This window comes from Gracilinanus agilis, chromosome 4 (assembly GCF_016433145.1).
Source record: "Gracilinanus agilis isolate LMUSP501 chromosome 4, AgileGrace, whole genome shotgun sequence".
Lineage (NCBI taxonomy): Eukaryota > Metazoa > Chordata > Mammalia > Didelphimorphia > Didelphidae > Gracilinanus > Gracilinanus agilis.
Window position 1 is genome coordinate 278,449,805 of NC_058133.1, and position 25,233 is coordinate 278,475,037.

Consider the following 25,233-nt stretch of genomic DNA (forward strand, 5'->3'; position numbering starts at 1 on the left):
GAAAAACGCCAGGTAGTTTAATTTGACAGACTATATAATTTGGATTGCGAAGAATAATATACAAAGGTAGGTTTTAATCACATTGTGGAGAGCTCGAATATCATTTTGTATTCTGTCTTATAGGCAGTGAGTAGCCACTAAAGGAAAATCTTTGAATATTTAGGATAACTGCCTGAATTATACCACCAGACTATTAATAAGATGAAGACTGCATGAATGTGCATAAGTCCCTAGAGTGAATTAACTTTAAACCAGTCCTTTAAAACAGTTATTTTCAGCCAAAGAAATGAGTGATTCAAATCTTCTGTATTTAAGATTGAAAGAAGGAAAGAGAAGAGTAGAAACAAAAGAGATATCTTTCTATATTAGGAGAAAGTGAAAAATGGCATGCCAATTAGTATGACAACATAGTATTTCCCTTAGTTCCCCCTTCCCCCAAGGTGTTTAAATGTCTCACATTTTTCACTATAGCATGGAGAAATGACCCAAGAGGAGGAGAATACAGGTAGAGGGAAAGAATAATACTTAAAATGGAGCCTGACAGGCCAGAAATCCCATTTCACCCCAGATCCTGTAAAAAGCTTTTGCCAAGACTCATAGCTATCCTGTCACCATCTGTGATTCCAGGTTCTGTTTGTTTCCCCAAATGGAGGGACAAACAAAATCCAGGAGAATTCAGCCAAAAACATAAAAGAAGGCTATAAATTGTGGGTGTATTTTGGTAAATGAAAAAGAAAGAAAAGTTCTGTCAGATAAGAGAGGAGGACCTAACAAAAGATGAAACCTTAGTTTTTTGATATTGGTTTGCAAATTAAGCGTTAACTGTTAAGGCTTTTGTGACCTTGTATATAGTTCTGCTCTATCGGTTTTTTGATTTTCTGGGTACCATTCTGTAGTATTTGGTTGTAAAATTACTAAGACAGCTATAATATTAATTATATGTACCCTTTAAGTAGTCAGGAAAGCAAGAAAGAAAATTCTATGTCTTCTCCCAGGCAAAAGTGGAATTCACACTAGAGGAAAGTTGCTAGGAGCAATATAACAGTAAGAAGTGGCCACTTAAAGATGTTAATCATGCAGATGATTCAAAAAATTAATTGAATGATTTGTTCATAAGTTAATTTTTTTGAATATATAAAAAGCATTTGTTAAACATCATGATATGTCCTAGGGCCTCATTGGCTAAGTCATGGTACACTTGCACTCCAGGAGCTGCTCCATTCCCCAACTTCCTAGCACCTGAGGATGTTTTTTGCATGTCCCACCCCTCTGTCCAGCCACCCAAAGCAAACACTTTTTTCCTCAACTCTCTCCTGTAAGGGGGTGGGTGGGAGGGGGCACAGACAGTTTGAATTTGCCCTCTGGGTACCTGAACTAGGAAAAGGTTCACCAACCCTGCCCCTAGGGAATACAAATATTAAAATGAGACAGTTATTCAACCAACTTATGTTTAAAGTATATTACTGTATTTTCTGTTGTATACAATAAAGTGCTCTGCAAATAGGCTTAAAAATTCTTTTAAAAGGGGAGAAAATTGAATTAGCAATTCATTACAAAGGATTACAGGAAAACTAGTATTTTCCCTTGGTTATGAAGGAGGTGAGGCCAAATAGGAAGCAAATCTTTATAAATGTTTTGATGTAAGCATTTTTGATAGTCTAGTCTGTTAGCTAATGGGAAAAAAGCAAACAGACCTCTGCCATGTCCACTACTAAAAAGCAGTAAGATTTGGTTAATCTGTGACACTTTAAAGAAGGTATTATGTGGGAAAACAAAACAAACATTTATCCTGGCAAATTAAAGTTGATATGGGATTTCACTGTACTTGGCAAGAACACAGAATTAAATCTGTGTCAAGAATATTGAAAAAGCTAATATATTTAAATATTTGCTTAAGTAACAAAATATTTAAAACAATATATTTGAAGAAAAGTTTTGTTGAAATGTTTAACAATGTTTAGCAAAAATATTTCATACAAGAGCTCAAATGGATTTAATTATTTTTCTTCCATTGTTTCTAATGTTCTTTACTCAAACTGTGATTTTTTTTCATTTTGCTTTTTGCTTTTACTTACTTCTATTAGCGACTTTTAAGTCAAAGAACTTTTCAGGTAACTTTAGAGCAATTACTGAAGTTACCCTTAGGAAACTGGGCCAGTTAATGGCAATAAAAAATATTTAAAAAATATGTACTTCTAGTAGAAAAAGATGATTGTTGACCTTTCCTGATGAGAAATTTAAGTCATAGATAAATGTATTTGTTTTCAACGAAATCAACCTTTCTAGAGAGCTCAAGTATCACCAATATCATAGAATATCAAGATAATAGACCTGAGTTATTGACCAGTCCAATTTCATTTTCCCAAGGATAAGGGAACTTTATTGGTCCTTAGAAAAAGAAACCGAGTATAGAACAGTTCCATATGATCAATTAGCTATTATTATCTTGATTATATACATTTATGTACTATTACAATAAACTGTTATGTTACATAGTTAAATAATTTGTCATAAAGTCATAAAGTCACAGAATTCTAGAACTATGAGATACCTTAGACATAATCTAGTGACTAGTCTAACTCCTTCATTTTAAAGAGAAGGCAACTGAGAAACTGAGAAATGGATTCATTTATCACATATTTTGCTTAGTAGAAAGTCACCATTATTTCTCATGTACATGGTGAGGAATACTGAAGGATTAGAGTACTGTACAACTATATATACACACATATGTGTATATATATATATACACATACATACATATATAGGCACACAGATAAATACAATTATCTTGAACATATTTTAATCTTTATTTTATGGCTCAGAAAGCACTTTAGGACCTATTCACTGTTATGAACCTCAATTATCACAGAGGCAGAAGAGCAAGTTAATAAAGAACTCATGATGCTGGATAAAAACACTTTTACCTCAGTGTGGGCTGTCTCATAGACCTTATATGCAAGAAGGGTAGGAGCTGTGCCTTAATGCATCACTCTTACAAATTTGAGCAGTTTGTCTCAATCCTATTTCTTCTTGAACTAAAATGAGTTTATATATATGTGTATATATATATATATAAACACACATATATATGTACACATATAAGTACACACAGACACACAGACACACACACACACACATATATATAAATAAAATCAATGAGTGACCTCCCTATTACTTGGGGGCATCACCTGGAGGCCCCGATGGCCAGTCAGAATGTACAGGACTAGATCTCTGTCAGTGAGATGCTTCTGGGCCTTCATCTTCTTCCCAAGCACCCCTATAGGTAGCAGTCTGAAGTGGAAACCCTGACCCTGCCTTCCCCTCCCTTCAACACACACACCACCCAGGAGGCTTCTGAGCCAGAGAGGTCAGGCCCTTATTCATTAGAGAAATAAATTTTAATATTTTATAAATCCAAAAAATGTTTATATGCTCAAATCCCTTGAACCAATAATATCACCACGAATCATTCAATATGGATCAGAGGATTAAAGGAAGATTTCTATTCCCTGAAACAGAGCAAAGATTGTAGACCTGAAAACTCTCTCTCTGGATATATACACACAACTATAATAATAATGTGAAGGAAAACAACACAAAAGATGAGAAATTAGATTACTGCAATGCCTAATGTTGACTCTAGTGGTCTGATAATGAAGTAAACCTCCTTGAACTTAGTGTAGAGGTGTTTGTCTAAAAGGGTAGAACAAGACACATAAGGTAAGATAAGGTCAGTGTGTTAATTTATTTTGATTAATTGTATTTTTTTCATAAAAAGGAAGGTAATATTAATAAGAAGTATAGGGAAGATATCAATGTAAAAAATAAGCAAACGCACTACTATACATGTGAGTAAAATAAGATTATAATTGCACTGTAAGGATAAAGATGGTATTACTGACACACTATCATCAAGGCACACACTCCAAATTGTTTTTTTTTTCTGTTTCAGATCCATGCTGATTTACACAGACACAAACTAGTTCCCTATGAATTTGTGAGACAACAGGCCAGAGTTAGGAGACTATTGAAACAGTCCAAGATTGAATGCCTGATGTTGAACTCTTTAAAACATAAGGACAGTCTATATATTTCTTCCAAAATCAGTGTAAAGAACCATTCTACAAACTTTATCAGATCTCTTTAGCAGGGAAAACAAACTTTTCATGGCTATTATCTATAACAATGTCTTTAGAGTTTACCATGAGTCAACAATTAATGTCAATTTCTTTTAAATAAAATATATTCTTCAGCATGTATATATATGGTGTGTGTGTGTATATGTGTGTGTGTGTGTGAGTATATATGATGCCTTTACCCTAAAATCATTTTAGTTCCAGAAGAAATAGGGTTGAGATGACATTTTTAAGTGTATTCTAATTGATTTATAATTTTTCTTGCAGATGTCTATATATTTAGAGAATCCAGAATTCACTGAATAATGTCCCAATGTAACAGCTATCTTGTCATCATTTAATTGTGTCTCACACAGGTGAGCAAAATTATTTTAAATAATATAATCAGACATTGATAGGAAAATCTGTTAAAGGAGCTGATGAATTCTGGAACTGCCTGAGAGATAGAAGGGAATGAAATCCAGGTCACTAACAAAATCTATCTCTCTTTGGTTACATTAAATTAAAATCTATATCTTCACAATTATCTTCTATTCATTTGAAAAGTTTCAGCAGCAATATAAAGACACAACTGATGGACTGCATTTTCCATTTCAAATTGTAATGTGAATAGTGCTAAAGACAAAACTAACAAAAAAAGGTCATGGCCACAAAGAATAACTGTTCTGAGTTTCAACTGTGATACCTATTGGTGCCAGATGTGTGAAGAAACATTGCATAGTGAGTCACTATATAGAACAAAAAAATAAAAGCCATTTATAGTATCTCACACACATATATAAACACACATTTTCATAGATTCCACTTCTACAGTAGTATCAATAGCCTATAGGAAGACATGTTCTAAATAATAGATGAGTTTCTAAGTTTCTCATTTAAATGAAATTTTTTCATAAATTAAGTCTTTTTAAAACCCTTAACTTCTGTGTATTGGCTCATAGGTGGAAGAGCAGTAAGGCTGGGCAATGGGGGTCAAGTCAGATAGGTATTACCATGGTCCAACACCAATTCAGTCCTTCCAATATGCAACAAGTCAGGATATTATCAATTCTTTTCAGAGTATTAAGCAAGAGATGGAAACTTACACACCCAAACTAACTCAGGTTCTTTCAAGTGGTGCTGCAAGTAGTACCATCACGGCCCTATCCCCTGGAGGAGCACTTATGCAGGGAGGACCACAGCAAGCCATTAACCAGATGGTGCCAAATGACATTCAGTCAGAACTCAAACACTTGTATGTGGCTGTGGGGGAGTTGCTGAGGCATTTCTGCTCCTGTTTTCCAGTTAACACACCATTCCTAGGACCTCCCGTCTCTAGGCCTGACTCTCAATCCACTGAGCTACCCAGCTGCCCCCATAAATTAAGTCATTTTAAATTATTTCTATGAACACTCTAATGCTTTCTCCTGTGAAGGGAGGCTTCCATTTCTAAATGGAAGTCTGAATAATTCAATGCTAGTAAAAATCAAAACATTTCAAATTAAGATTCATTGGGAGTTTTTGTAAAGATAATAGAATGGCAGTATGGCTGACTTTTGAACTGAAGCCCTAGATTCCAGTCTTGTCTCTGATCAAATCACTTCAGTTCTCAGGCAACTGTGGCATTTTATTAATTAAATATTTTTTTATTTTTTTTAATCAGATCTGCCTTCTCCTTTTCCAAGTTTAGTCCCAACCCTGCTATGAGTATTACAAGATAAACAAAACCATTATGGACATATAATATACAATCAAAACAAATGTCCACATTAGCCATGACTAAAAAACATTTATCTCATTCTACATTCTGAGTCCTTCATTTCTTTATCAGGAGCTGGTGCACGTCTCATGATTAGTCCTCTGGAATCTTGGTTGGCAATTACACTGTTAAAAGTTCAGCACAAGAGTATTTCATTCACAGTTATATACCTTAATTTATTTTTTAAAAAACTTTTACCTTCTGCTTTAGAATCAATATTGAGTATTGGTGTCAAGGTAGAAGAGCAGTAAGGGCTAGGCAACTGGGGTTAAAAGAATTGCCCAAGTCGCACATCTAGGAAGCATCTGGGGTCACATTTGAACTCAGGACCTCCTATCTCCAGGCCTGGCTTTCTCTCCACTAAGCCATCTAGCTGCTCCTTTATACCATAACTTGTTCTTCCATCTCTCATTTTTGTAGATCCTTACTCAAATTCCCATTCTTTATAACTTCAGAAATACCTATATTTTCGTATATCCTTAGAGTTTGTTTTGCATAGGACTAATCTCTTTTATCCTATTCTCCTAAATCCTTCCTCCTTTCCTCTTTCTCTTCTATTTTCCTGTAAAAAATGTGTTTCTGTACCCAACTGGGGTGTGTGTGTGTGTGTGTGTGTGTGTGTGTGTGTGTGTGTGTGTGTGTGTGTATTTTTCCTTCTTTTGATTAGTTCAGATGAAAATGACATTTAAGTGTAAGATACTCCCAAAACCCTCCTTGTTTGCTTGTTATACTTGTGCACCCTGATTATAGGAGACAATTTCCTCTAGCTTTCTCACCCACTGCCCAGGTATTATTCTTCCCTTTTCTTTCCATCATTTTTTAAGATCATCAAGACTTAATAGAAACACTCCCAGGCCTTGTTAACTGGATTCCTTCTATGAATCCTGATGATAATGTGGTTCACAAGGGTCATATATATCAACTCCCTGTATTAAATGCTGGCTGCTTATCCTCATTTAGTCTTTTATATTTCTGCACTAGTGTTTACTTTTTAATATTTTGCTTCACTCTTGTGTTTGAAGTTTTTCAATAGCATTGGTTTTTTCATCAGGAATGCTTGGAAATTCTCTATTTCATTAAATATCTATTTTTTTTTTACTCCTGTAGCATTATACTCAGTTTTGCTGGGTAAATTATTCTTTGTTGTAAGCCCATATTCTTTGTCTTCTGAAATATTGTATGGCATTTTTTTCTGTTCCTTTACAGTGGTAGTTGCTAAACTGTATAATTTTGACTGTGATTCCTTGGTACTTGAATTCTTGCTTTCTGCCTACCTGTAGTATTTTTTTTTTGACCTGGAAGCTCTGGATTTTGGTTATGATGTTCCTTGGAGTTTCACTGGGGGGTTTATTTTAGTAGATAACCAATGGATTTCCCCCCCTCCCCGCCCCCAACTCTGTTCCTAAGATATCTAGGTAGTTTTCTCTGAATATTTCTTGAAATATTATGACTAGCTCCCCCCCCCTTTTTTATTATGGCATTCAAATCCAATGCTTCTTAATTTTTTTCTCTATTTTCTAAGTCTTTTGCTATGGTTTTACATTTTCCTCTTTTCAGACTTTTGACTTTGTTTTCATAAGCTTTGTTCCTTATGAAACAATTGGCTTCTATTTGGTTCATTCAAATTCATCAGGCATTTTGTTGTGTGGTTTTTGTGTGGTTTTGCTTGTCTTATGCTAAGCTACTGATTCTCTTCCTAAATTCTTTCTTTTATAAATCTCATTTCTTTTCTATTTTTTAAAAGATCTCTCATTTCATTTATAGAAATATTTTAAACCTCTTTTTCAACTATTCATCTATATTAGGAATTCTAGATGAATTTGTGCCCAAATGGCATTTTTCTCTGAGGCAATGCTTGTAGGTGTTTAGGAGTCATTCTCATTTTTTGCATTTGTGTTGAATATCCCTGCCTGCCACCATAAGAGCTCATTATGGTGGGATTTTTGTTTGTTAGTTTTTCTATTCTTCCAGCCTATTTCCTGACTGTAAACTTGATATTAGGGGGTTAGGGTCTGTGGCATTTTTGGAGGGAAGGTCTGAGCTAATCTTGTTGTTGTTTTCTTAGGGTATTTTCAGTGTTGTTCTAGGATCTCAGGGATGGGCTGGGGTCGTGAAAGTTTTCAATATTCACAAAGCAGTCTAATCCAGGGCAAAGTCCTGATTGCTGCCCCCTGGTCTGAGTTCTTGAAACTCCTGACCTGGATTTAGATCTATGCACAAGTAGATTGCTACTGGATTTATCTCCCATCAGCTTGCTAGAAAGGGATATGAAATGGCAGATTTATTTGGTCTAGGATTCCTGCCTCACTAGGCTCAGCTAGAGAAAGACATTGAGACCCTGCTCTGAATCTGAAGTCTGAGCTAAATTGTTTCAGTATCTTCCTTTCTTGCTATACCACCCACGTCCTCCCTAACCAGGAAAGTCCCCAACCCTTCACCCCAGGTGGCAGATCCCCTTCTTGGTCTTCCCCTTGACTCAGATCTATGTAGTGGGCAACGAAGATACCAGTTTATATCTATCCCTGTCACAATGCTCTGGAATAATCTGGGAATATCCTAGTCTGGGTCTGTAATCTCCTCCTGCCTTGATGCACAGGGTACATACTCTTCCTGCATAATAGAGAACTCTGGAGGGGAAGCCTCCTGACCTGTCCCCTACACTAGTGTCTGCAGTTTCCCTGTTTATTTCCCTATGCTGAGCTGGCCTACACAATGGTAACTCTTTCAGGATGTCCTCATCAGGATTTAGGCTGCTGCATTTTCTACGTCGATTTGGAGGACTCTGTGGAAACGAGTTCACCACACTGCTTCCTTTTACTCTTCCATCTTCGTTCTGCCTCCCACCAGCCCTTCAATCTCCCTCTATAAGGTTCTAAGGTATAGATGAGATATTGATCTACATGGATAAAGATAATTTTTTTCCATATTGAGAGTTCCTCACATCAATAAAATCTTAAGTCTTAACTAAAACAAACAGAACAAAATAACATAAAATGGCTAAAAATCTTTGGCATTTTATGTGATTTGATTATTATTTAGAGAATCCAAAGTTTATGAGACAGTTAAGATGGCACCCTCATCCTCTCCCTGTCCTTTTAATAGTCTGTCCCCTCCACCCAGGAACACCCATAGTAGTACACTAAATGGGATCCCACTAAGTGGCAAAGTAAGTAAGGTAAATAGTGGAATATCTTAGATCATCTGATCTTTTACTGGATCATAAAATCTGTAAGGTAAGGATCATGTTTTACTTATCTCTGCCTTCTTACAGTAAAGGACATACAAAAGGCATTTAGTAAATATTGATTAAATGATTGTTAAAGGAAAATGAACAAAGAAAGCATCTAAAATGAATATTATTATAAACAATTTTTGTTCTGTTCCAAATCACAAAAATTATAAGACTTTGAATATGTAGAATAATTCACATGAGGAGCAACAATAAAAACTGGATGGAAATTAGTTCTTCAGCATAGAAGAAAGGAACAGCCATGCACGGTAGAAGGTTGAGACCAAAAGAGACAGCTCAGAGAACTGTAGAGCTGAGATTCCTGTTGCAGTGTATGGGAAGGAATGACCAGAAGAAGGCTCTGTAAAGGGGTGGTTCAGGTAAATTTATTCAAATTGCCTGGAGCTTTTTAGCATTTTCCTCACTGTTCTGTGGGGACTTAAGACTATTCCAGAGCCTTGTCAAAGGATACATCAAAAAGAAAATAATTATTTCATCACTCCCACAGATTTGGACAAATTCATATATTTGATTCTCTATGACCAAACTCAATTCCCTCTTTCAAAAGAAAGGGACTAAGTGATCAGCTTTGGGACATTACAACTAAATAAAGAGACATAAAGAATTGTGTTTGGTTTCAAGTCTTACGACTGGAAATCCAGGATAAGAAAAACAAAATGTTTATGTAAGAAGCAAAATAAAATTTATTAGAATTCCCAACAGCCAAAATACATTTATAGTGACTGCACCATTGATTTAAAAAGTACTAGAATTCTGGACATTTCAGAAACCTCAAACATCAAAACTGAAGCAGTATGGCTATGAGAAGAAAAAAACTTTAATATAATTATAGAAAAATAAATTTCTGGAGAAAGTTACCAGAGCAATCAAAGCAGTCAGTAACTAGAAAATAACAGGACATTACTATAAAATTTGTTAATACAAGCTGCTCATAGGAGTATATTACACAATTGGAAATGCTTTATGTAGATAATGTATAAGTTGGAAATAATACCTGCATATAGTACCTTGATAATAAACTCCAAATCCCCCAAAAAATACATTAGTAGCAATCATACCTAACATGAACAAAATAATAATACCTGGGATCACAGGAATTTGAACTGGAAGAGATCTTAATGACCCATCTGTTCTAAGCTCATTATTTTGTCAATATTCATCCATTTCACTTAGATGATGAAATTTATTGCCATGTAATTGGGTAAAATAACTCCTAAAAATTGCTTTAATTTCCTCTTCATTGTTGGCGAATTCATCCTATTCATTTTTGTTACTGGCAATTTGATTTTCTTCTTTCTTTTTAAAAATCAAATTGACCAATGGCATATCTATTTTAATCAGCTTTTAGTTTTATTTATTAGTTCAATGGTTTTCTCTCATTCAATTTTTTTAATCTTACCTTTGATTTTCAAGATTTTCCATTTGGTATTGAATCTGGGTTTTTAAATGTGTCATTTATCTAGCTTTTCTAAAATTGCATCCTAATTCACTAATCTGTTCTTTCTCTAATTTACTGATAAATATTTAGAGATACAAAATTTCTCCTAAGTACTGCTTTGGCTGTATCTCATAAATTTTGGTATGTTGTCTCCTAATTGTTATTTTCTTTAATAAAATTTTTGATCGATTCTATGATTTGTTTTTTCCCCATTCATTTTTAGCATAAAATTGTTTAGTTTCCAATTAATTTTTAGTTTTTTGTTGCCCTTTGTTGAAATTAATTTTTATTATACTATAATCTAAAAAGTATGCATTTAATATTTCTATTTTTCTGCATTTAATTGTGAGGTTTTTATGCCCTGCATGGTCAATTTTTCCCTCCAGAGGTCTATCATATAAAATATCTCCAAAAGTTCTATTTAGTCCCTTAACTTCTTTCTTGTTTATTTTTTTGTTAAATTTATCTGGTATGGAGAGGGGAAAGTTGAGGTCCCCTACTAATATAGTTTTACTGCCTATTTCCTCCTCTAAGTCATTTATTTTCTCCTTTAAAAACTGGGATGCTAAACTATTTGATACAGAAATACTTAGTATTGATATTACTTCATTGTCTGGGGTACCTTTTATAAACTCATCATTTTGAAGTTTGTAGAAAATTATCTATAATACTTTGAGGAGAATGATATTATAATTAAGGAACAAACAACTACTGGAAATTTTCACAGGAATGTATATAGATCAGGGTATTAAAGGTTTAGGAATAATCAATTATTTAAGAAAAAACGAGTATGAGAATTTTAGAGCTTTAAGAGATCTTAAGGGAAAAAACCATTTTAATCAAATGTTTCAAATCACATGTTAGGAAACTAATGAGATCCAGAAAGTTTCTGGCTTTGCCCAAGGTCTCAGAGTCACATTCAGTTGTGTTCTTCCCATTATAATGTATATATTTAGTATACAAATTTATGAGATAGGCTGCAATTCTTAAATTCTAAATTAAGAAAATACCTGAGGGTGGGAGGCAGCTAGGTGCCTCAGTGGATTGAGATCCAGACTTAGAGATAGGAGATTATGGGTTCCAATCTGGCATCAGACACTTCCTCACTGTGTGACCCTGGGTAAGTCACTTAACCCTCATTGTCTAGCCATGACTACTCTTTGGCTTTGGAACCAATACACAATATTGCTTCTAAAATAGAAGATAGAAGTTTAAAAAATACCTGGAAATAATTAGTGAATAGCCTAGCAAAACTGATATACCTTGCTGATAAAGGATGTTTCACTATATAACAGTAGGAAAGGTAACAATAGGCTTGAAAAGTAAATAAATGAAAACATAATCATCAGTAGTTAAGTGAAAAATTATTAGTAAATAATTAAATTGCATTAAATATGTTGAAAAATTTAAAAATTCAAAAAGCTTGGTTCAGAACACATTTTTTGTTCCTATTTAGAAATGCCAAATGTTAAGATGAAAATAGCAGATAAAGAAATGGCTATATCACAACAATCTGCCCATCTCCTCTGGGGAATGTGGGTGAGAGAGGAAAAGAATGGAGAAATGTGAGACATCAAATATTCTCAGAAAAATATTTTGGTTATTACAACTACCACAATTTGAGAACTATAAATGTGAAATGTAAATTGGTGGTAATTCCTGTGGTATTCCCAAATTAGATATTTTTAAACTGCTCCCTGCCAAGGTGTTTCTATAAACATGCTAGTGGATTGATATCTGAGAAAAACCCAGAATTGTATATTTACTAGTGGAGGTATCATTAAGAAAAACAAATTGAAATATTTGGAAAGGATAATATTGATTGATCCAATGATAAACAGCTTCTCTTGGAAAAGTCAGAAGAGCATTTATCACTGCAGTCCTGGAACAGGAGTGGATTTCAGCATGTGTGGATTCAGGATTTGTTCCGAATATTTGCACTGAACTGTGCCAGCCCATGCCCTCTCTCTAAACAGTTCCCCTTTGCTTTATCAGATCCCATGGGGGCACAGAGCTCCTTTATATTGACATGGGGCAGGAGTGGAAGGTGGTGGATAGTATGAGGCTATAAAGCTGATTCCATGTATTTTATTCATGGCAGCCTAATTTAGTGGAAGTGGGGGAAGGCAACTGTCAGGGAGGTAGGGTGATGACCCTAATAGTCCAGAATCAGAGAAAAAGTATCAAATACACATTTGAGGAGAATTATAATTTAGCATGCTCTTTGAAAATGCAAACGTCACTTTGGAAAGTTGAGCTTAATTCATACCTGAGCATGAGTGATTTTAATCTTAATCAGACTAGTAGATTTAAAGAAATAAGATTATTAATGTGAAAGAATAGGAGGGAAAACCTAGTAAAAATGTAGCCTGCCTTGTCAGGAGGCTACTAGATAGCTAGAGGAAAGTCTGAAAAAGCAAATGGTAGGGAAAGGTTTCATAAATGGAGGTGGTAGGTAGGTGAGGAACTGTGGTACCAGAATTCTTTTCTTACTGAAGGAGTAAGGGAATGATCTATCACTAATTACTGCATGTATAAAATATTTTTTCTTATGTAAAGCCTATACGATAGCAATGCCAAGAGTAGGGGGTTGAGCAGTGACAAGGAAGGAGAGATGATAATTAATCCATCAATCAACAAGCATTTATTAGGTATCTACTTGTGATACTACATGCTAGATATGATCAGTTTTGAGTCCAACCATCTAGTCCACTTTTCTCTATTCCCCTCCCACACCCAAGAATAATGAGATACTTTATCAAGAATTTTAGTCACTTTTTACAGATTGGCAGATCCTATGGGAACTTGCTTTTTGTTGAAAGAATCTTTGAGATCAGACAGATAAACCAGAGATTAGTACCATGCTATATCAAGGCATTAAAGGAGGACTTCAGAATAGGACAATAGTTCTTAAAGTGGGGTCCATGGACCCTTGGGATACTTTAGATCAAAACTTTTTTCATATCAGTACTAAGATGCTATTTGCCTATTAAAATACTCCTCCCTTTGTCAACTGTGAGGTCACATTTTCTTCATATACTTCAACTGAAACAACATATTGCAACAGGATTGAATGCAGAAGCTGATATGAGAATTGAGCTATCTTCTATAAAACCAGGCATTATAGAAATTTGCAAAAATATGAAAAATGATGCCACTCTTCTTGCTAAATTTTTAAAAGTTAAAAAAAAATAAAATCATATGCTATTTTTGTTATCATGTACTTTTAAATGGATTAATAAATATTTTTAAACTGTATAGGATTTAATTTTTAATATGGAAAATATTCATAGATAAAACACACATATACAAAAGCTCTTTGAAGTCTTGAATAACTTCTAAAGGAGTCCTGGGACCAAAAAGTTGGAGAACTACTAATGTAAGTAAGTACTGACAGGTACTCAATAAATGTTTATCGAAATTACTATAGTATTGAAGGTAATGTGGTGGAGTAGGAAGAGAACTGGATTTGTTTTTTTTGTTTGTTTTTTTGAAGAACAAAGTTTAAGTTTCATCTTTGCTTCTTTAATGCAAATAATAACAGCTGACCTTATTATATATTATGTTTTAACATTTATAAAATTCCTTACAAATAATATTGTTTTATTCTTACAATAACTCACAAGAAGAGTATAAAGCACTATTTTATATATAGACTTTAAAGTCTCTATTTTATAGATGAGGAAATTTAGGTTTAGACAAATACAATGAACTGACTCTGGTTGCACAGAAAGGAATTGAGAGGTAGAACTCAAGCCCGGGTCTCTCCTGCCTTTAAATTTAGCCTGCAGCATGCCTTCTTACTACATCACATTGAGTCTTTTCAACAATAAGTGAACAATGAGGGCTTATTATCTATGTAGTCTTTACTTCTCAACTTTGTTTCTTTATTTATAAAATGAAGGACCTGAACTAGATTTCTAAAGTCTCTCCTCATTCTAAAATTCTATAACTTGGATATATTCTGGTTGTTAGTGAGTATGATATATATATCATCATTTTCAGTCATTTCAATCACATGTGACTCTTTAGGACCCCATTCGTAGCAAAGATACTTGGTGTAAACGGAGTTAAGTGACTTGTCCAGGGTTATGTATGGTAAAGTCTGAAGTCAGATTTGAACTCACAAAGACAAGTCTTCCTGGCTCTTGGCCTGGCACTCATTCTGCTGCACCTTGCATAGAAAACTAGTAGTCAAAGAATGAGGAAAGTATAAAATAAAATTAACATTCAAACCATAGTAAATATAATGGTCTTTCATTAGAGATTCATTTCAACATTCAATTCAAGCACTCACTGAGCCCCTACTGTGGGTCATGTGCCATGCAGGGTAATGAGGGTAGAAAGACATGAATGAAACAAGTTCTTTCTTCAGAAGTCTTACATTCTACTGAGGAAAACAACATGCACAAAGACAAGTCAATACAAAGTAGATGCACAGCAACAGATATGGGGAACCACTGAAGATGAGAGGGTTCAGAAAGTCTGTTGTGGGGTGTCCAGGGATCCGTGACTGAGGCTTGAAAAGGGCCTGGGATCCGAAGAGGCCGAGGTGTGGTGGGAGTGTTCTGGGCATGGGGTACCCACAGTCTGCCCAGACACAAAGAGAAAAGAAATGAAAAAGGAAAAGCAAGTAGACAGATTTTGATGGAATATGTATGAAAATGAGTAATGTAAAACCAGTCAGCAAAGACAGGTTGGAGACTGCTTGGGCAGCATGTTAAGTCCCAAACAGAGGAGCTTATCTTTGACCTTTGAGGTGAGAGAGAGTCACTGACACTTCCTGAGCAGCAAAGTGGCATGGTCAGACCTGTGCTTTAGGAATATCAATTTGGCAACTGGATGAAGGATGGATTTTATATGGGAGAAATTGGAAGCAGGGAGAATTAAGAGGCAACTGCAAAAGCAGAGGTGAGAAGTGATGAGGCCTGAACTTGTGTAGTGGCCATGTGAGTTGAGAAAAAAGGAGTGGATAAAAAAAGCCAAGAAAGCAAAATAAAAAAGACTAGGTCTCCTACTGGGTATGACAGGGAAGAAAGTATAAAGAATCAAGGGGGATTTTAAGGTTATACATCTGTGTGAGTGGAAGGATTGTGGTTCTCTCAATATAAACAGAAAAATTAGGAAAAGGAGTGGAATTTTTTTGGGGGAGGGGCACAAATGAATTCTGTTTGGGGTATTTTGAATTTAAGATTTGTTTGAAATATGGGATTTGTTTGAATTGGAAAAAAAATTGATTAAGTGCTTACCCTGTACTAGGAATTGCTAACTCTTAATCACTTGGGATATACATAAACAAGAGAGCAATTCAATCTCTGCCCTCAAGGAGCTTACATTCTAAATGGGTGTGGAGAGCCAAAACATAAAGGGGAGCTAGAAGAAGAGAATACATACAGTAGTTGGTAAGTGATATGGAGGCTCAGCAATGGCAAAATTAGGCAAAAAGTCCTCTTACCAGAGGCCAAAGTCTCAGAAGCAATCTATGATCCAGTGGTAGGGAGGTAAATAGAGAGTGATCTGAGAGCATCTACACAGAGATATCCAGTAGGGATTTGGTGATGCAAGACTGGATCTCAGGAGAAACACTAAGACTGGATATTTAGATTTGAGAAGCATCTACATAGAGATGAACATTAAAAAGAGAAGAATATACAGAGAGAAGCCTGAAGTTGAGCCCTAGGTACAAAATTGGGAAGGTACTAGTGGATGGTGATCCAAAAAAGGAGATGGTTAGGTAGATAGAAGGAGAACCAAGAGACACAAATAGGAAAATCCAGAGAAGAGAGAGAATCCGGGGGGAGGGGATGGATAACATTCATGAACAAATACCACTGAGAGGTCAAGAAGCCTAAGAATTAAGAAAAAGCCATCAGACTAAACAATTAAGAGATTACTGATGGACATGCAAAGGATAGTTTCAAGTGAGTGGTGGGACCAGAAGCCAGGTCAAAAGATGAAGAGAAGTTAGTAGGCTTGGTAAGGAAGTGGAGACAATAAATGTAGAAAGTTGTTTTTTTCCCCCAGGAGTTTGGTTGTGAAAGGGAAGAGAGCTATAGAATGGAGACAATAAATGTAGAAAGTTGTTGTCCCTTCCCCGCCTCCCCTAGTTAGGTTGTGAAAGGGAAGAGAGCTATAGGATGACTGCAAGATTTCAAGAATGGCTGAAGAAAAAAGATCCTAGAAAACAGGATATGAGGGGATAGGATCTAGAGTGCAGGTAGTAGACAGGCTGACATTGGCATGAAAGAGGGACATTTCATGCTTTGAAACTGGAACAAAGAAGAGAATGGTAAAAGATGTAAAGGTGATTTTGAATATAGACTGGAATGGAGGAGATCATGACAGATGGCCCCATTTTTCTCTATAATTTGTGAGGGGGAGTTTTCTACAGAGGAAAAGACTGAAAGTATAAGCTACTTGAATAGAGAATAGAAGGTTTAGAACACAGGCTCTGGGGAAGGAAGCCAATGACAACAGAGTTAAAGAATTCATTTTATGACATGTAAAATGCAGTGGAGTTGCTTATTGGCTACAGGAGGGGGGTAAGAGGAGGGGAGAGAAAAAACATGAATCATGAAATCATGGGAAAATATTCTAAATTATTTAATTAAATAAACTTAATAAAAAAAAGAATTCATTTTAGCAATCAGGGACCAATGCCATTACAAAATATAAAATTTTAGTCTGTTTCTGCTGTCTGACCCAGATGTACATTGAATTAGATGAGCTTTATAAGATATGTCTTATAAATACATAAATAATATAAATATAAAAAATTTTAAATCCTTTAAATAAACGATTAGATTACATCTAAATGAATGTTGAAATTTGGGCAACAAACATTCTTCAACCACTCAGTCTTTCCTGTGCAGATGAATAGGCTAAACTCTTTTTCATGATTACAGAAAAATCTCTGTAATGTTATGGCTTTTGATCATAAACTGGAGCACTTGAAGGACCTCACCATTCATTGCAAATTCCTCTTTCACTGGGACTCTATATTAGTTTCCTTCATGGTGGCAAATACCTTTGGTCAATACATATTTCTCTATTTCTATCCACTATTTGATAAGCACAATGAGATTTTATATTTTTTTAATCTTTAATTAATTATGAGATGGTAAAGTTGTAGTCCATTGATGAATACTGTTTGAAAAAAATGTGACAGTTCCTCAATAATATCCTAACCATGTATAGTTGATTCTCTTTTAGTTTTGCTTAGATGGGCAAGGAGACATAATTTTCTCACAATAAGTTTCTTACAATATTAATAAGGTAACAAGATTTTTATATATCTCTTATATGTTACTCCAATGCTACCATCTAGAACTCTCTGGTTCCTTACCTCAATGTACTCATGATTATACTGTCTCCTGCAAGAATTTTTTCTTCCCTTCCCTCTCTTCCCCGCCCCACTCCTCCCCTACCATTTCCCTTCCCTTCGCCATTCTCTTTGTCCCAGTCTCCCTCCCTCCCCAAAATCTGGGCTAGGTCCTGAATTGAAAAGAAGACAAGTAAGCTAGATTGCTTTTACAGTTCCAAATTTTCCTTGAAAGCCAAGGTCTATCTTCTCAGTACTAATTTTAATACAAGCTTTTCCTTGTATTTCTGTATGGCAGCAATATTGGAAACAATTCTGTCTCCAGAGAACTAAAGATGAATACCACCCAGAGACGAGAGAAGCACATTCTTTGTGTAAGTAGGATATAGCTTAAAAAGAAGTAGTAATGTTGAGGAACAACAGCAGAAGTGGATGATGTCAAGGAATAGTATGAAAAGAAGATAGACTGGTCATGTTGTGAGAGAGGAAGGCTTCCAGCATATTGGGTAGACCTTTATGATGAACTTTTGGGAGCACCTAGATGAGAGAGGAGCACAGGTTGGGCAGGCATGTATGGATTGCAAGCTGCATCACTGGAGGGAGCTCCTCAACCAAGGAAATCACATATATTTGAGTATTTTCAGTGAATTTGTAGTGGACCCAGTTAGCATGGCTGTGAAATCAAGTCCAGGAGTGTCTGTAATATCTAGCACTATGATGAGCTCTGGGGATTACAAAAAAAGGCAAAAACATTCCCTGCTCAAAGAGCTTTGCTATTAGTGGAGACAACATGTAAACAACTAAGTCAGAACAGGGTACTTAAAGAACAAGTGAAGATTACTTCAGAGGAAAGCAAGGAGACAGAAATAAGGATGGAGACCATCCCCAGGTATGAAGGACAGACAATGAAAATGTCCCATGTCTGGAGATGGAGTGTCTTGGGCAAGGAAATGCCAGGAGGTTGGTGGCACCAGATTGCAGAGTACATGGAGGGGAATTAGGCTTAAGAAAGGGCCAAGTTGTAAAGGGCTTTAAAAATCAAACATGGGATTTTATATTTGATCCTCGAGGTTAGGAACCACTAAATTATACTGAACAGAAAATGATATGATCAGGTCTAACATTAGAGAGACCACTTTAATGGCTAAGTAGTAGAAGCACTGGAGTTGAAGAGAGATTTAAGGCAGGAAGCTACTCCTAGAATGAGCTCTTCATCAGTCATCAGGCAAAAACAATGACAATCTAATTACTGCCAAGGTAAGCAACAACAACAAAACCTGGAAATTGTCAAGATTATTTGAAATTTGCTTCATTATTTCCCCAAGTGCACAATATGCCTTGAGATACTAGGTAATGATAGCATTAAACCATCACCCTCTGTGTGTGTTTAAAATGAATTAGAACTCCTATAAGAACTTCAAATACCCTTTAAAACAAAAACTGGAAAAAAAAAAAGAATTTTCTGTCTGGCCTAACTTGTAAGAAAAACTAGGGTTGCAGCTCGGTAGCTTAGTGAATTGAGAGCCAGGCCTAGAGATGGGAGGTCCTAGGTTCAAATCTGGCCTCAGACACTTCCCAGCTATGTGACCCTGGGCAAGTCACTTAACCCCCATTGCCTAGCCCTTACTGCTCTTCTGCCTTAGAGCCAATACACAGTATGACTCCAAGACAGAAAGTAAGGGTTTAAAAAAAAAAAAAGAAAAAGAAAAATTGGTTGACATCAGGAAATGTTGATATTTACTTTTTTTTTTTTTAATTTTAAACTCTTAACTTCTGTGCATTGACTCATAGGTGGAAGAGTGGTAAGGGTAGGCAATGGGGGGGTCAAGTGACTTTCCCAGGGTCACACAGCTGGGAAGTGTCTGAGGCCGAATTTGAACCTAGGACCTCCCGTCTCTAGGCCTGGCTCTCAATCCACTGAGCTACCCAGCTGCCCCTATGTTGATATTTACTAACTGAAATTGAACAAAAAATGTTTGCAGACCTGATAGATTTGAAAAATGAATATCACAGTTTAATAATTACTTTTTTCACTGGGAATCTACATATCACATATCTTTGAGGGGTCCCTTTTTCAGCCATGACAACAATTGAAACTAGTATCAAAATAAAATAAACTTACAATCAGACTTTCAAATAGCTCTACTACAAAGTACTGAATCAAAACATTTTAAGAAAATGAAGTATATTTAATTATACTGTTCTCACTAAAAATTAAAAATTATTAATCATTTTAGCAAAAAAGATGTTTTCCTACCATTAAGCAAACAAATAAAATAAAATAAATTCTTATTTGTTTTGTTCTTGGAAATTTTTTTCTTCATATGGTTTATAATGCAGATAAGATAATGGTTTAATAGTGCATATATTTTATAAATAAATTATGTATATATATGAGGTATATGCTCAAAAAACTTACTGATAAGGATGCACATAAAAAAACAACTCTAAGTGATGAAGTCTTACCTATTCTTTAAGATTCAGCTCATATATCAACTTTTCCCAAGAATGAATGAAGAAAGTATTTATTAAGTGTACAAAACACTCAGCTAAACTGAAGGTACAAATAGAAAAGAAAGGCAATCCTTGCTCTCAAATAGCTCACATTCTTTTTTTTTTTTTTTTAACCCTTACCTTCTTTCTGTCTTAGAACCAATACTGTGTATTGGCTTCAAGGTAGAAGAGTGGTAAAGGCTAGGCAATGGGGGTTAAGTGACTTGCCCAGGGTCACACAGCTAGGGAGTGTCTGAGGCCAGATGTGAACCCAGGACCTCCAGTCTCTAGGCCTGGCTCTCAATCCACTGAGCCACCCAGCTGCCCCCAGGAGTCACATTCTAATGAGGGACAGAACACATATGGAAGTCTAATCCTCTTGGCCTGAAGTAGACTTCTTCTCCTCTGATCTCTTACATGTTTATCATTTAAATTCTATTTTGTACTTTATCTGTGAGTATCTATAATCTCATTTATTAGATTTCAAGCTTTCCCAGTGCCTGACAGTACATTGCACAAAGTAAGGTTTGCTGAATGAAAATTAATTAATCACATTTATACCTTAAGTCTTCTGGTGTTTAATACTAAAAGTTTAGTGAGGTAATAAAGTGAATTATGAGGAACATACAGAAAGTTTATCTTTCTTATGAATCTATAGAAGGTAATAGAGAAGACTTTAGTTGGCTCAGTTTCTCTTCACCAAACCTTTGTAAAACCTAGATCTCTTGTGAGTTTTTACTTCTTTCATAATTTTTTTTTGGCTTTTAAAATTTATAATAAAAGAAGAAAAAAGAGAGGCAAAAACCAAATAAGATCTGTTTGCAGAACTGCATTGTATTCATGCAGTCTAGGGGAGAATGTAGTAAACAAAGTTTCTGCAACCATAAGTGATGCTTAAAGGAAAATTAAATCACTGAGTGATGCCAGAACTGATTATTCTACTGCACTTTAAAAGCAAAAGGCTGCCGTCTATGAGCCCAAAGTGGTTTCATATGGACAGCCACAGTTGTGGTTTACTCTTGAAACTGTAACCTGTCAAATTAGAAGCAGGCAATGTCTTGGGCCTTTAACGGTTCCACTTTCTACTGTCTACAGTCAAGTTATGTCTAGAAGTTTAGCCTTTATTTTCCCCCTGCAGCTACAGTGTCTGTTATTTGGACAAGGAGCATCTCAAGGCTACTCTTTTTATCCAAGCAAGAGAGGCTCTTAAAATAACAAAGCAAAGTTTCTTGAAATGACCAATTTAATTTGCATGGTCTTCACAGAGCTGACTTCATTTTCCAACTATATAAGATGGCCATGAATATGGTGGTTACCCAGTCCATACTCTGCGTGTATGTGTATGCAAGTATTACAACTGTATACAAGGCAAAGAAACTATGAGCACATCCTTGGTCCTTCTATCCTGGAAATCTGAGCACTACTGTGAGTTCACTGGCACCTTGTTGACTCATCATTTTGCAGAGTAATAACATTCCTTTTATCGAGGGTTCAGCATTTGCTTTCAGGGATCTCAGGTTCTGATCTTTCCCTGCCTGTGGTAGGATATACTTCCAGGCAATGGCAATGGGTTTGGTTAATAGAGATTTTCCAGGCAAAACTGAAAAGCTATTTGTTCAATTTCACTAATGCTCATGAGTAGTGCTAAACGTTCTTTAATACCCAGCAGTAAAAAATAAATGCAAAGTGATGCAGAAGCTCACGACACATTTTGCTGGCTTGAAAATATAATTTTAAAAAATGTTTTAAAATAAAGCATAAACAATATTTTCTTTCTGGATAATGCATCATAAATGAAACCATGCCACTAAACAATCATATCCTGTTTAGGACATAATGACATCAGAAATATGTGTTTATCATCTGCCCTGGACAACTTAGCATGCTTTTGGCCCAAGGCAAAGTGGAACTAAAACCATTTGCAGTTGTCCAAAACCAAGATAACCACACATTTCTGAGGTAATTGATACCTAAAAGGAACACTGCCTTTAGATCACAGTTCATGATCTAAGCATACTAATTCTTTAAAGAAGGTTGTTAAAGTTTATAAAGCATGTATGTCTATTGGATTTCCTCCAAAACTTAACATGGGATAATTATATTCTACTGCACAGAGAAACTATGATAAAGTAGGCAACTTAGCACAATAACCACTCATCTTTTAGAGGGCTGGCATTCCCTTGTTTTCCCACTTAAAAAGCAGGGCAAATCAGTGATTTCTTGAAGGTAAGGTTATAATAGTAATAAAAATGAATATTTCTTCTATTTGTAAGATGTGCCAAAAAAAATTAATTACTGTGAAATTCCCCTGAGGTAAAGAAAGGGAATATTATTAGTCCATTTTAGCTGAGGAAACTGAGCAGCAACTGTCTAGCCAGTAAGAGAACAAAATCAAGCCTTTAATTCTATAGATAAGCTAATATTTAGAGTTATTGTTAACAAATAGCTACCATTAACTTGGAGGTATAGCAATCTGCAATGTATAAATGCTCTGGAGTCTATAATAATAATAATAGTAATAATAATAGAAAGATGATTAGATGCCTAATTTCAAACCTGAACATCTTTTTTAATGATATATGCCCATACCTAAAGTGTTCAAATTTATCTTTTTTCTATTGTAAGGTTAAAATAGTAGATGTATATTTAAAAAATGGTCATTAATGGACTTAAAGTATGCTATTCACAATGAAGAGATTCAGTTCTTCTTTTAGGAAAGGGACAGAAACCAGAACTCTTGGGTATGCCATTTGCTTTCTGTGTTAGAAATACAGGTAAATAATTTTACCTTTCTAAGTCTCAGTTATCATTTGCAAAATGGGATGAGGGAGGGAAATGGATCCTCCAAGATCTTTCCAGTTCTAATATTTTATGAAATATTTACATTAGCTTTTACATAATATCAGTTTTTTAAGTAGAAAAATGGACAAACTTGATTGAACAACCAAAAGGTCATGGATAAAAGAAACCTGTTCTTCAAGACCAGTTGAAGATATTTTCAATGATTAAAGCAAGAGAAAAATGTTATTACTTTTCATTTAAGAAAATGTGAAAGAATGACTTACAGAAAAAGTAAGAAAAAAGAGTGAAACAAGAAAGGGCAGAGAGTGAGACAGGCAGATCATAGATGAAAGGATGATAGATGGATGTTTTAAATAAAGAAAAGGATTGAGGAGTAGGAAGAATAGCAGAAGAAAATAACAAATGAGAAAAGGCTAGACTGTGGCCATTCATATTGTAAAGGGCAAATGTTATAAGGAAATTATATCATATATCATAATTGGAGGGAAGAGGAAAAAGGAAGATTCATTTTGATGCAATCTAAAAAATAAGATATGAGCAAAGTTGAAGTATCACCGAAAAACAGTCTTGGCTCCTTAAGTCTGTATGTGCTCATACATAACTTGGTAAATAAATTCTCCAAACATGCTATAGGAACAGATATATAAATGGATATATGAGGAGTGGAAGTTTCTATACACAAAAAAAGGAAAGAGCTATGCATTTATCTCTCTATCTATCTACCCATCAAGAGCAAACACAAATATTCTGCTAACTATAACTAGCCATATTGCTCAGATGCACATAAGGAAAATAGGCAATATGTTGATAGAATGCATTTATCTCTTGGATATAATTCTTCACCTTGAATAAGATAAGTAAAGGGAGATCATTACTTTTATTTCAGGATGGCACAAGGAAAATTACTGACTTAACACAAAGAAAGAAATCAGTGAAGAGAGTAAGAAGAAAGAAGAATAAGAGTTGGGAGAAAAAGGAGATAGAACAAAACAGGGAGAAATCAATGGAAACAATCAATTTCTAGCAAAACATTAGGCCCATCAACACATATAACATAATAGGCTGGATATAAGGAGGAAAGACAAGGCAAAATAGTGTACCTCCATTCTCTCTTGCTTAACATCATCGATCTCATCATCTTCAAACATCGCCAAGAGTTCTCCTGTCTGATCGATAGAGTGGAGGAAGTCCTGAGCTACTTTTTGCCTTTTGTTGACATTACTGCTGCTGAATTTATCTTCATTCATATAGGAAAAAGAAATAAAGATAATTTTGTCAATAATTCTGAAAAGCAATATCAATTATTCCATGCTAAATCTGTACAGAATCTCTTTGGAACTGAATTAAAATAATTTTACATATGAGAATGCACTTGGCTTTCTCCTAAATCAGTGAATAGAAATCAAGAGTACTGGCTTTGTCTATTACTTCTATTCTTTGTTTATACTCTTTGGAAAAATAACTTTGCATATTAGGTTCTCATCTATGAAATGGTGACAATATGATATACTACCTGCTTACCTTAAAGGGATATGAAAAGTATTTAACTGCATAAATCTGACATTTTGTTTCATGTTTTTGCTATTATTTTGTCCAAACATAAAGCCCAATTCTTACTTAAAGAAAAATCTTTGTTAGTAAAGCTCCCCATGAGCCTGTCTATAAGAAGAATCTACAAGAATGTGGTGGTAATGAAAAATGTAGCCCTATCATCAGTTTTGATCTGTTGGGCAGTATAATTGGTTCTGTCACATTTCACTGGTTTTAAGGGTCAGGATCACTGGATCAAGGATGCAGAACTAAAAGAGACCCTAGAGAGTTGTGTCCCACCCACCCTCTACACCTGCTGCTTCTTGTCTCACAGCTAAGGAAACTGATGAAACTATCATTTGGATTTTCCCCTTTCTTAACCCTTTTATGCAGTTCTGGAAAGCAGCAATATAGGTGGAAATCAAATGAATGTAGCAAAAACTTGAAAAGAGATAAAATTTAAAATTCATGATGGTACCAAACCTGGATATGTAAGATAATATTAATACCCAGAAATAGATT

At 35.2% G+C, this 25,233-nt stretch overlaps 1 protein-coding gene across 1 annotated transcript in view; it reads right to left on the reverse strand.

The window, feature by feature from the left end:
- SUPT3H (SPT3 homolog, SAGA and STAGA complex component) overlaps nucleotides 1–25,233 on the reverse strand; it is a 633,656-nt gene that overhangs the window by 151,397 nt on the left and 457,026 nt on the right. The window contains exon 6 of the mRNA XM_044675330.1: nucleotides 24,282–24,418. Coding sequence (XP_044531265.1) covers nucleotides 24,282–24,418 — 137 coding nt within the window. The remainder of the gene's footprint in view (nucleotides 1–24,281; nucleotides 24,419–25,233) is intronic.